Genomic DNA, 11,996 nt, shown 5'->3' with positions numbered 1-11,996 from the left:
ATCAGGCACGGATTCGCAAGCCCAGTGCCAAGAGGGTCGGTGGTGGTGCGGCGGCACCGGGGCTTGAGTTCCTGGGAGACTTGGGGACGATGGGGACCGCAGGACCCTGGCTGAAAGCCGTTCTCGCGGAGCCCTCCCGCAGCATCTGGTCCCCTCTCGCCGACCTGGGAGCCCCACTTTCCCACGGGTTTACACCCTGCTGTGGTTCCCCGCGCCCCGCAGCAGAGGCCAACGGCTCTTCGGCACTTTTATTAAAAACTAGTAATGCGGAGAGTGCTCAGGGTATCCCTAGGCCGCTCTAGCCCCGCGGGACTGGGTCAGTTCCTGTCGCGCACGTCTCAGCCCGGGGGTGGAGGTGGGGGTCGAGATTTTCGGGGCCCCAGACCCCGCCGATCACTTGCCCACCGAGTCGAATATGATGCGGTTCTGCTCGGCGCGCTCCCTCTGGCTCTGCGTCCGCGCCAGCTCCAGCAGGGTCCGTAGCAGGTGGAAGGTGAGGTCAATGGACAGCGGAGGGTCGTCCCGTCGCGGCCGCTCGCCTGTGATCGCGGATCCCCATCGGCCCTGTCCCGCGCGGCGCGGGAAGCGCTCCGCCAGCAGCAAGAGGAGCGCGCGGGCCCCTCCACCGTGGTTCCGTGTCCCAGGGCTCCAGCGCAGACTTGGGTCCTGGACCCCGGCCGCCGCCGCCTCCGGGCTCCACTGGCTGCTCCCCGGGCGCAGCTGTGCCAGGAGCAGCAGCGCCGCCAGCAGCGCCGCGCGTCCCGCCGGCCTCATGGTACCACCGGCCCTGGACACACAGGCGCAGCGCAGGGTGAGGCGCGCCAGGGGCAGTCGCAGGGGGAGCCACTCTCCTTCCCGCGCACTTCCAGCGCCCCTGTCGGGCCCCTGCGACTGCTGCCCGATGCCCACAGCCTTCCCTCCAGCCCCAGCCGCTGCCCAGTCCTGCCACCCTTTTCTCCCTCCCTCCCTCTTGGCGGGTCGCGGTGGGTGAGCTGAGCGCAGTCCTGGTGCTGAGGGAGTCTGGGCGGACGCTGAGAGCCACTCACAGTTTGCCGGAGAGCGTCTGTACCCTGCAGGAAGGAGCTCCCGTCTCGGTCCCTCGGGGCGGGCTGAGGGCGCCTTGGGGAACACGGGGTCTGTCCCGGGACTGCTGCCAGCCTTATATAGCGCCAGGACAGCTCCGGCTGACGTCAGCGAGGAACATGCACTGATTGTAGAGCAATGACGGCCGCAGCTCCGAGTCCGACCCTTGCGGCTGCGAGACCCCGTGGGGCGCGTCTCTGGAAGTGACACCTGGCTCAAGAGAGGGAGAAGCCTGTTGGGGAGTAAAGACTGCTCCAGCCATGAGAGTCCTTCACCTGTTTAGAACAGCCAGCAGTGACCAGGGGGCCTGTCCCCAGACCAGACTAGTCCAGATCTGCAGTCTTCTCTGACACTTGAAAGGAAGACTGGACCGCGGGGGCTGTCCATGGTGCTGACCTTGTCCTCAGCCTCCAGAAGGGGCCAGAGGCCTCTGGAGAACGCTGTCCTGCTCAGACCCAGTCCCTTGCCCCAGCTATCAGTTCTGTAAATGGAGACAATCAGGACAGCACTGCTGGCACTCAGCTACCATCATGGTGCCCACCCAAGAGGCGTCTGAGGCAGCTTAAGCTGCCAGGATTTTTGATGTCATTCTAGCCCCAGGATCTAAATTCTAGGGCTGTCTGACTGAGGCACCATAAAAAAGAGGGCCTCTGGTCAGGGTGCTTTCAGACAACAAAAGGCTGGTCCATCTGCTTATAAGTTTGCCCCAAAGCAGGAGTTTAGCCAAGTTAATTTTTCCCCTGGGAATCACAGCAGCAGTATTACTTTATCTTTGACCTCCAGGTTAAGATCACTGGGTAGGAAGTAAGGAAACTTGGTCTTAAGTGTTTGAGCTGCTACAACAACAATACCATAAACTGGGTGGTTTATAAACAAGACATTTATTTCTCACAGTTGTGGAGGCTGGGAAGTCCAAGACCAGGGTGCCAGTAGGTTTGGTGTCTGGTGAGGACCTGCTTTCTGGCTCACAGATGGCGCCTCTTGCTGTCTCATCACATGGCCTCTTTTGTGAGTGTACTGATCCCATGAGCACTCTGCCCTCATGACCTAATCACTTCCCAAAGGCCCCACCTCCTAATACCATCACCTTGGGCATCAGGTTTTCATCATATAAATTGGGGAGTATACAAACATTCAAACTATAGCATGTGGGTTCAAGTTTCTACTCTGCCTGTAACTCATGGTGTGGACAGGGCACCTCACCTCTGTGGACCTCAGTGTCCTCATCTGTAAAAGATTGGGCTTAGTCATCTCCAGGCTCTCTCCAAACTCTAGAAAACGGGACTCCGCAGTCGGTTTCTGCTGGGTCTTACTCATTGCCTCTGCAAGTTCCAGATTTTACCTATTTAGAAATATATTTATGGAGGCACCATACAAAGAGCTTGAGGGGCTCCCCCAAAATTGGAGCTAGACTAGGGCTGGGAAGGGTTAGAAAACCAGATGTGTCTATGAAGAGTGGGGATGAGTGGTACTTGCCGGGATATGAGTGTAAACTGAAGGTGACAAAATCATATGGTTCAACAAGTATTTATGGAGTGCCTACTATGTGGTGGGTATAAGACCATTATAAAGGTTTTAGTGATTTCAGTAGGAGTCAGGTTACATTTTAGAGTGAAACAGGCCACTTCAGAGTGCTAACCCCATTAAGTTCTGACCAGCCACCAAACCCTGTGAAAACCAATGTGCCCACTTTGAGGAGGTGGTTTGACCCTTCCAGGGTCAAGCTGCATCACTGCAAGCTTGAAATGATGGAGTGAGGCAGACTTAGAGCCGATGTGCCTTCCAGGACAGGTAGGAGTTCCAGATAACAGCAACACACTGGACGACAGCCAACCTAAGGAACAGGGATGGTACCGTGAAGAAGAAGCAGAACAAGGACAAGCAAGCAGGGAGAGATGGGAAAGTACAGTGGGATAAGGGGGATTATTTCCAAGAATGCCCAGATTTAGCTCTCCTTCCTTCAGCCCCCACGGAGGGATGTGTGGCTCAGACGAGAGGAAAACCAGCTCGGGTTCTGGTGCCAGCCCAGAGCTCTGTCTCCTGGACAAAAGCTCCAAAGTTAACCCCCCCTCAGCCGCCATCTCGCCATGCATGGCTCCATTATTCGTACTCCTGTCCAGGCTCCTTCTAAATACACATCTGTCCGTCTTGTACAGCTGAGATCTCATCTTCCGAAAAATGTGCTGCCTGCCGTGTAAAGCAGCACCTCCTTCTCTTTAGTTTAAACATACCTTGCTCTAGTTCCAAAGAGCACTGCAAGGACCCTAAAGTTTCATTTAGTTCATAAGTCTATACTCCTTTTAGCTGTGCTACTCATGTCCATTTTGAGCCTGTCCCCTCTGAAGAGTTTCATGTTTTTCCCTGTTCCCAAAGCCCCCACACCTCCAATAATTTTAACCACTCATCTTGGTTGCACTATATATTTTTACTGAGATTTCAGCAACTACCTTTATTATCTAGGATAAAATAATATTTTGCAGTGGACTAACCTGACCACGTTCCTACTTGTCTCTTTGGTCTACCTTTCTGCCTAACCTAGGCTGTAGCCCTGCCCCTGCAGAAATGCCATCAAAGGTAGAGAGCCCAGGTGGGATGGAGACAAGGACTGTGGAGCAAGATCCTCCCTAGGAAGATGAAAGAAGTCAGTGGGCAGACACTCTGGGATGCTCTGTAATAAAATGCTCAGGAGTCTGAGGAGCTCTGACCAGGGCAGAGTGTTCTGGGGGGTCTAAGGTAGTTCAAGGTTAAAATGAGAATCACTTTGTCTCCAACCGTTCATAATGTGCATCTTCCTTGAAGGGTGGTGTGGGGATCTGTCATACCTGTGATGAAGAGGGACCAGGTAGAAGTTGGCTAACTGCACAGCAGGCCAGAGCTACAACAAAGAGAAGGTAAAGGTTGGTGGGCTGCCTCCATCACCTGACCCCAGACTCCCTGCCTTGCCTGGTCTGCCTCCAGCTTCTACAGACAAGAATACGTTGCACAACTGGGTGAGTGCTTCCCTGAGTATGGTGCCCATGTGGGAATGAGAGAGTAATCCCAACTGAGGGATTTCTGTGTCAGGAGGACCCCCAGTCCCTGGCACTTCTGGACTCAAGAAAGAAGAAGAGGCAGCTGAGGTGTCAGCTCTTACATAGTAGTTGGTGATGAGAGCATCAGGATAATCCTGAGGAGACAAGAGAAGGAACAAGTGAACATTTGCATTTCCAGGTAGCTCAGACCTCCTGATCTGAGTATCACATAGAGACTTCTGCTCCGAGAAGACACCCCTGCACCACTGCCCCTCAGCTCCTCTCCTCCAGAGCTGGGGCTCTGCCTGCACCTCCACCCTTCCCATCCCCATGAAGCCTGCCTCATTCCCCTGGGCCTGCCGGCCTGCCATCCAGAAATCATCCCCACACCTGCCCAGCTCACCTGCTGGAGTTTGGCCCAATTGTCCTGGGCTGACAGTCCATTGAGTGTCCCTACCAGTGAGAGGAAACAGCCCAGAAAACATGGGGCAAAGCCCCCCTAGGGAAGAGAAATTAAAGCACCTAAACCCCTGCCCTCCCTTGACACAGCTCACCCTCCCCAACTCCCTTTCCTTGTGCTCACCTGATCCAACAGCATCTTCTTTAGTGCATCCACCTTGGTGGTGCCAGGGATGAGCCGGTCCAAAACCTTGTACCAGCCTCCTACTACAGGGCCCTGAAAGTAACCCCCAAAGAGGGGAGCAGGGATGCAGAGGGGAGCATTAGGCCTTTACATCACAAAGCTCCTCCCCCAGGGGGAGCAGACACTCAAGGCTGGCTTAGATGTGAGAGGGTCCAAGGGAAACTAAAGGATGACAGGGAACTGAAACCACTGTCCAATCCAACGGCAGCCCTGCTGTGGGCAGAACTTACCACAAAGCCACAGCCCACGGAGACCATGGTCAAGGTCCGGCCAGTCTTGTGTGCCTGCAGACCTCGCCTCTCCACCAGCTGCTGTGAGATAACATCACCCAGGCCCATCAGAGACCCTGTGCAGGGTACACAGGTGTTGTCAGGACACCTCCCAGGGACAAGCTGCCATCCCAAGGAGGGAGGTAAGTCTGCTCACTGAATGAGGCTCTGGCACTCTGAGGCCAGGGGTTTCATTCTGGGGCAAATGGCCAGTCTTTCCTGCTGCTTCAAGGATGGTAACACCTCCCCAAGGGTGGTGATATTTAATATGTGTCCTGTTAGAAACTGGGATGAGCAGCCTTGAGCAGGCCAGGGCCCAAGAACACTGCACTGAGCAATGAAGGAAAGTTGGACTCAGAAACCGCAGGTAGGGGAAGGAGAATCTGAGGTGCCAGGGGCTGAGATGCACTGACTGTCGGAATTGGAAAGGCCTTCCAGATGTTTTTGTGCAAACCCCTTACTCTAGAGTTATGGATGGAAACGAAGGTCCAAGACCTCACATAACCAGTAAGTGGTAGAGCCAAGGCCAAGGACCAGGTGGCTTGATTTCCTAGACAGTGTTCTTTCCAGGACGCCTTACTATGAATAGATCATGTGCAGAACGCTAAGGGATCCTGGGGTTGTTTTTCCCCCCAGCCGAAGGCAAGGCCCTGGCCAATGTCTTCACCTTGGTTTTGGGATCTCTGTTTGTGGAGAACAGCAAGAATAACTCTAAAACATAAGTGTTCAAATGGTCCCAGGGAGGAGGATGCCTGGCTGAGCTGCTACGAGTCCCTGCAAGGAAGGATCCTGTCACCTCCCAGCACAGTCAGGTACACCCAGACTTCCCATTCACAGCCTCAGACTGAGCTGCCAACAGGTATTAAGGCCATTTCTCCCCAGGTCTTTGCACCCGCTTCCCCTCCCCTCACTTGCACAGACACCCAGCTCCAAGTAGCACTAGTAGGACACCCACACCCAGAAACCAAGACAGAAACCATCACTGTTTGGGCTTCCCTGGCTGGTGGCGCAGTGGTTAAGAATCCGCCTGCCAATGCAGGGGACACAGGTTTGAGCCCTGGTCCGGGAAGATCCCACATGCCGTGGAGCAACTAAGCCCGTGCGCCACAACTACTGAGCCTGCGCTCTAGAGCCCACGAGCCACAACTACTGAGCCTGCGCTCTAGAGCCCGCGTGCCACAACTACTGAAGCCCGCGTGCCTAGAGCCCGTGCTCCGCAACAAGAGAAGCCACTGCGATGAGAAGCCCGTGCACCGCAACGAAGAGTAGCCCCTGCTCGCCGCAACTAGAGAAAGCCCGCGTGCAGCAACGAAGACCCAACGCAGCCAAAAAAAAAAAAAAAGAAACCATCACTGTTTACAGAGCCCCCGTCAGTGATGGTGGTGTGATGGTTTCTAGCAAACACACACTTCTACTAGGGCCACTTGGGAGTGACTGTATGACCTTCTGCTTGCCTGTCCATCACAGTGAGTAATGAGAGTCCCCTCCAGCCCCATAGCCACCACTGTCCCTGTGCCCTCAATTAGCACTGGGCAAACACATCCTCATCCTTGGCCCGGAGCTGGCTCTGACGTCCGTGCTGGCTGCACACTCATTGCTCTTCGCCCGCACCCCTGCACAGCCCTGCCCCTGTGCAGCCTCGTCAGAGGCAGCTGAGTAAGGCTGAGAGCTGGGGTCGGGCTGGGGCACCCACAGGTGACCTAGGCTGCTGGCCTCAGCTGCTGGGACCCCCAGCACACCCACCAAGGGAGGCCTGCCTCTCCTCTCCCTGAAACTCCCAAAGTGGTGGAGGCCCTTCCCAGAACATGGCTAGACATGGCCTCCCAGAGGGCAAGGACAGAATCCTAGACGTCTTTGTTCTCTTATCGCCCACCATACCGAGCCTGGCAGGTGCTCAGAAAATAAACTGGGAGAAATGTCAGAGGTACCACCCAGACAACAAGACTGCCCTGGGAAGGGCACAGAGGACGCCAAGTGTAGCCCAAAGGATGCACCCAGGCTCAAGGTGTGAGGAGCAGTGGGGCTGAAGGCTCGCTCCCCCTCCACAATTGGCACTGAACACCCTATCCCCTCTCCCTAACAACTTGGGGTCACCAGCTGCGTGCCCAGGGAGGAGAGGGAGCTGTTGTGGCCATGCACAAGGGAAGAGTGACCCTGACGAGGCCTGGGGAAGGGGGAACAGAAAGACAGTCACTGCTTAAATGAAGGGACTAACAGTTTGACATTTGGCAAGATGTTTACAGTATACAAAAGGGCTCTCATACATTTAATCCTCACAAAAGGTCTGGAAGGTAGAGGTCACACCCCCATTTAATGTCTTTGAGAGATGAGGTGACTTGCTAAGGAGTGGAGCCTAAAACCAGGCCTTCTCTCAAGGGGGTACAGGAGGCCAGGGAATCCCCAGCAGAGGCTGAGACCTGGGCTCAGGGGCCAGTGGGCACCAAGAAGCTCCTGTGGCTGCTACTCATGGGGGGTTCCTGCCCAAACAAGGCCCCAAAGGCTTGCATATCAAAGACACTTCCTGGACTAACGCACTTCCTCTCTGTCTTTCACTCCCCAGAATGTGACCACCTCTGTTCCTTGTCACCTTGTGGGGAGGGCAAGCAGCAATATTCTTGGGAAGGAAACAGTCACAAAGAGAGGGGTGTTTTCACTCTTCACGGCTTACCAACAGTCACACAAGCTAAAGGCAGAGCAGGAGTGAAAAGCAAAGTCCCTGACATGCAGTCCCACAGTCCTGCAACCCTGCAGCCTTTGAGAAAGATGGATTCCAGGCCCCCAAACCATGCCCCTCAGGCCTGAGAGACAACCAAGCAGCAGGAGTGAGCAGGTGGTGTGTAGCCTGTAGCCCTGCCAGTTCTGTCCATTTCAGACAGAACCATGCCCAGTTCCTCATCTGGAGGAACACAGATCATGAGGCCCCGTGGGCCTGCAGCAGCTCCAGGGAGCTCTAAGGCTTTGGTCTAAGCACAGAGCAAGGCCTTTTTTGGTCAGAGTGATTGAGCAGGAAGGGCTGACATCCAGATTCCTCATCCCACCTTCCCCAACCCAGAGCCCAAACAGACCCCAACCGTCCTAGGCTCTGGGAGTCCTCTTGGACGTATTTGGTTGACCTGGACCCTCCAGTGCTCTGGCTCCCCTTTCCTTGGACTTGTTTCCAGGGCGTTGGGACTACAGGCCTGCCGAGACATAATGCCTGAGCCCCGATGGGGCAGGACAAGGGGTTGCCGGGCGGTGATGCCCCAATGCCAGGCTGGGCGCAGAGCCCAGCGGGCAGACGCTGGCGTGGGTGTGACATCATGCCCCTGGGTAGGTGCCAGTTCTTATGCCGTCACTCGCCACCAGATTCAGCAGAGTGGGGCGGGGGGTAGGGGTTGGGGAGTGCCTGCATCTGAGCACAGATCTATTTGGGACCACCTTCTGCCCGCTAGTGGAAAAGCCCCAACTTGCATGCCCTCATCCTAGGCATGGGTGGGGGTAAGTTCTCTACTTCCCCTATTTTGTTCCTCTCCTGGCTTTTGTGAGTTGAGTCTTAGATGCAAGAAACCAAAGTATTAATGGAAGATGAGAAAACTGAGGGGCAGGAGGTTGGAATGAGGAGAGGAAACTGTCCTTGACTATGGGAGGCCTGGGTCGGCAGGTGTAGCTGCTGGCAGGGGGCCAGGGTGCTGTCTCATTCCTCTCCAGAAGTCTCCAATAATTAAATAGCCGCCTGGGGTAGGGGCTTGGTCTGGCGGAGCGTGGAGGGAGCTGAAGCCCAGCAGTGACAGGGGAGCACCTCCTCTGGGGTCCGTGGGAGTGCTCTCCCCACTCCTGGCCTGAACCCTTCCCACTGCTAGAAAGTAAGACAAAATGCAGGGTTCTGCAGCTTGTCAGGTACCTAAGCCCAGACGAGCTGGAACTATACTCAGCATTCTGAGGTCCCAGGTGTCTCAATTGCAGGGCAGTGCATTGGGAAGTGCCCCAGGTTCTAATGCCAGCTGCACCACTGACCATGAAACCTCATGCATATCACTCCTCCCTCGTGCCTCAGTTTCCTTCTCTGTAGTATCAGGGGCTGGACTGGATGGTCTCTCATGCCTGTTGAGCTCTCACATTCAGATTGCAGGGAAACCAGTGTCTGCAGAAGCTCAGCTGCTTCCACAGCAGGACCAGAGTGGCCTAAGATGGATGGAACTGGGCCCCCTGGAGACTGGAAGGGCCCTCAGGAAAGGATGAGAGAAGGCTGACTTAGACTCTGCAGAACACACAGCAGACCTTTGCCCAGGCTGCCCTGTTCCTGACTCTGGCTTGGCCCAAAATAGGTGTACCAGACACTTCTTTTGAACCATATCAGATATTTTTGATTCACTTATCTCTTACCGCAGCCACCACTGCAGTTCAGCTGATGGGTCCTTGTCTCAGGCCTGTGCCTTACCTGAGGCTGAGCTACTGGTGCTTTACCTGGGGATGATGCCTGTGCAACCTGGTAGAGCACAGAGCACGGGCATCAACATCCCATGTGGCAAACCTTTGACCAACGTGGGATGGAGTCGGTGGGTAAAGGTTTCTCCTTTTCTCCAGAAAAGACTATTCACCCATAAAGTCCTAAGAGGCATTTCAAAGAGCTTCTCAGTCAGTTTTAAGGGACTGAGCAGCCATGTGCCCTAAGCAGTGTCCATTTGATAACGCACCCTTCTGTTGGCTGTCCCTCTTCCCTCTCTCCCCACCATGGATTACTTCCTAACAAAGTACCTGCAAAGAAGCTTCAGACTCTACTTTTTGGAGAACCGAGGCTAGATGGTTATCCATGTTCCAAATTTATGGCTAGTGGAACAAACCCAACCCAAGCACCACTATAAAAATAAGAGCTTGTTGTTCTTGGGTTGCCAACACTCATACAAAGGGCCAACTCCTGGAGCCTTTAAGTTTCTTGAGCATTTTCTGATTTCTAAAGCCTTTTCAGAGATAATCCCTACACTGACTCTGTGAGGTCATATAACTAAACTCAAATTCTAAACGAGGAAACTGAGGCTCAAAGAGGTTTATTTTCTTGTCCCGATTCACACAGCTACTAAGTGCTATGGCTCTGAGATTCAAACCTTGGTCTTCTAACTCCAAGTCTGAAATCTCTATTCTGTTTTCCAGTGTGATGAGCTATGCCATGGGACCTTAGGAACTACTGTGCTGGGATCTAAAAACAGCTCAGTGAGCTAAATCCACCTCCCCCCTTAATTAGTTTGATTCGAGTACACTGAGCAGCAGGGAAGGAAAAGTCTGAAAGGTCTGGGAAAGTCTGAGAAAAGTGCTACCTAGAGGTTGCTTCAGGGCTGAGATATTGGCACGGCCTCAGGAAGACTCGGGGTGTGGAGCCACAGCACTCCAGCACTGACAGGCCAGCACCCCAGTTCAGCTACGTATCTGCACTCGGACCCCTTGGAGCTCTAGCTCCTGCCTTCGTCAGCTGCAGATCCCTTGGGTAAGGAAACACAAGGACCATCCTTCCCTCCCTATTCTTGATGGCCACAAAGGGGAGGGGGGAAACTTCCTTCTGGCAGTTAGGGTCCCTGGGGGAATCTGAGGCTGGGCAAAGGGCCCAGCATGTCAGTTCCCATCACAGCCACCCAGTACAGCATGAGTCACCACACACGCAGCCAGGTGAGTCATGCAGGCTGACGGACACTCTGAGGACAGGATGGGGGATAGCTGGGCACAGGAGGCTGGAGAGGGGCCCAGGGAGGAGCAAAAGACTCCTTGGCCAGTCACTCAATGAAGTTCCTAGTGCTGATGTGGGGCTATTCCAGTAACAGGAATTCTGTTGTATCCTGGCTTTCAGTAGCATCCCCCCACCCCACCCCTTTTTAACAGTCTTCCTCTCAGAAGCCCATGGTCCTCATTAGAATCCTGTTCCCTTCCTCTAAACATAGGCAAGACCTTATCTTAACTGGTCACTCTCGCGCTGCCCCAATAGTCACAGGCCTTCCAATCCTTCCCCCTATAAAATTTATCTCTGTGCCATCTCCTCTCATATTAGCTAATCTGCAAAATGAAATGAAAATAAATTCAGGTAAGTCACTGGGTTACCTTTGTGAGGTCGCTACTCAATCACTGGATTTAGAGTAAAAATAAATCCTTGATTAGTATATTGTTTGAGGATACATCCATAGATAGTAAACTATAAGAAAAGCAAAAGAATGATATAAACAAAACTCAGGAAAGTGGTTATTTCTTAGGATGTATGAATTAGGGACAGGCATTCAAGGGGTCTCAAAGCTGGGTACTGATACAGGAGTATTCAGTTTACTTTTATTTCAATGGTACACACATATCTTAATCATTTTTTTGTGTGTATTAAGATATATTTCACAATAAGAACAATACTAAGAAAAATAAACTGGGGTAAGAGTCTGATTCCAGCACTTATTAGGTGTGTGATCTAATGTGGACCCAAGTAATCTTAGCCCACTTTGTGTCCCCACCTTTGTGGGGACCCTATGAGATAATGTGTGCTGAAAGTGTTTTGCACACTGTGAAATGTTAAAGGAGCCTTTGTTATTGTTCATTTTCTAAGTTAAGGCCTCCTCGGGGCAATGCCTTTCTTTATCCTAAGGGGATGACTCCTCAGGTTTGTGAGGACTTTCAGATCCTACTTTATAGCCAGGTCATCTATGCATAGCCCTTTCCTTAAGAACAGCCTTGGGGACCCTCCCTCCAAAACAGACTGGGGTGAGAGCCAATCCTTCAAGGGGTCTGAATAAAAGCAAATAATGATGGCAGGGGTGCAGCGAGCTTCTGCCTCCCAGATCACCCTGCGCTGGTACCACTAGGTCCCACAGGGACACTTACCAGCTGTCAGGACCTGTACTTTCCACGGGTGAGCAGTCAGAGCCCGCTGGTATGCCCGCCAAAGTGCCATGCTTTCTGTCAAGGCGAGAGGAGAGGGGGGTCACCCCCACTGCCCCTCTCCACAGTTAAAGAGACTTTTGTCCTTCCCTTGTGCCCACTCCCTCT

General features: G+C 53.5%; 3 protein-coding genes across 5 annotated transcripts in view; all 3 read right to left on the bottom strand.

The window, feature by feature from the left end:
* Positions 1-234: 234 nt before the first annotated feature.
* On the bottom strand, positions 235-2,423 carry UCN (urocortin). The gene is made up of 3 exons (XM_004320023.4): positions 2,287-2,423; positions 1,047-1,293; positions 235-787 (listed from the first exon to the last, which is right to left on the bottom strand). The coding sequence occupies exon 3, from the start codon at positions 772-774 to the stop codon at positions 394-396; it is 381 nt and encodes a 126-aa protein (XP_004320071.1). The 5' UTR covers positions 775-787; positions 1,047-1,293; positions 2,287-2,423; the 3' UTR covers positions 235-393.
* MPV17 (mitochondrial inner membrane protein MPV17) lies at positions 1,946-11,970 on the bottom strand. Of its 2 annotated transcripts, XR_002177893.3 has the most exons (8): positions 11,832-11,970; positions 4,968-5,083; positions 4,678-4,770; positions 4,498-4,593; positions 4,217-4,249; positions 3,906-3,958; positions 2,774-2,917; positions 1,946-2,425 (listed from the first exon to the last, which is right to left on the bottom strand). XR_002177893.3 is itself a non-coding variant. In XM_004320024.4 (7 exons), the coding sequence occupies exons 1-7, from the start codon at positions 11,899-11,901 to the stop codon at positions 2,848-2,850; spliced, it is 531 nt and encodes a 176-aa protein (XP_004320072.1). In that variant the 5' UTR covers positions 11,902-11,970; the 3' UTR covers positions 1,946-2,847. The 2 variants fall into 2 exon arrangements, 1 of the variants encoding a protein (XP_004320072.1); XM_004320024.4 differs by having other exon boundaries at positions 1,946-2,917.
* Positions 1,946-11,996, bottom strand: part of GTF3C2 (general transcription factor IIIC subunit 2) — a 34,428-nt gene continuing 24,377 nt past the window's right edge. For both annotated transcript variants that reach the window (XM_033838839.2, XM_033838841.2), the window contains 5 exons: positions 11,832-11,906; positions 4,678-5,048; positions 4,498-4,593; positions 3,906-4,249; positions 1,946-2,917 (listed from right to left, as the gene is read on the bottom strand). The gene's annotated coding sequence lies outside the window, so the exon portion shown is untranslated. The remainder of the gene's footprint in view (positions 2,918-3,905; positions 4,250-4,497; positions 4,594-4,677; positions 5,049-11,831; positions 11,907-11,996) is intronic.

This window comes from Tursiops truncatus, chromosome 14 (assembly GCF_011762595.2).
Source record: "Tursiops truncatus isolate mTurTru1 chromosome 14, mTurTru1.mat.Y, whole genome shotgun sequence".
NCBI classification, from domain to species: domain Eukaryota; kingdom Metazoa; phylum Chordata; class Mammalia; order Artiodactyla; family Delphinidae; genus Tursiops; species Tursiops truncatus.
Note: the sequence above shows the minus strand (reverse complement) of the source record. Positions and strands in the feature narration are given on the sequence as shown.

Excerpts from the sequence above, each read along its gene's own strand:
- UCN (XM_004320023.4), bottom strand. The coding sequence starts at position 774 with ATGAGGCCGGCGGGACGCGCGGCGCTGCTGGCGGCGCTGCTGCTCCTG.
- MPV17 (XM_004320024.4), bottom strand. The coding sequence starts at position 11,901 with ATGGCACTTTGGCGGGCATACCAGCGGGCTCTGACTGCTCACCCGTGG. Across the intron at positions 4,771-4,967 it reads CCGTGGGCTGTGGCTTTGTG|GGCCCTGTAGTAGGAGGCTG; the intron begins GTAAGTTCTGCC and ends GGTTACTTTCAG. Across the intron at positions 4,250-4,497 it reads ATTGGGCCAAACTCCAGCAG|GATTATCCTGATGCTCTCAT; the intron begins GTGAGCTGGGCA and ends TTGTCTCCTCAG.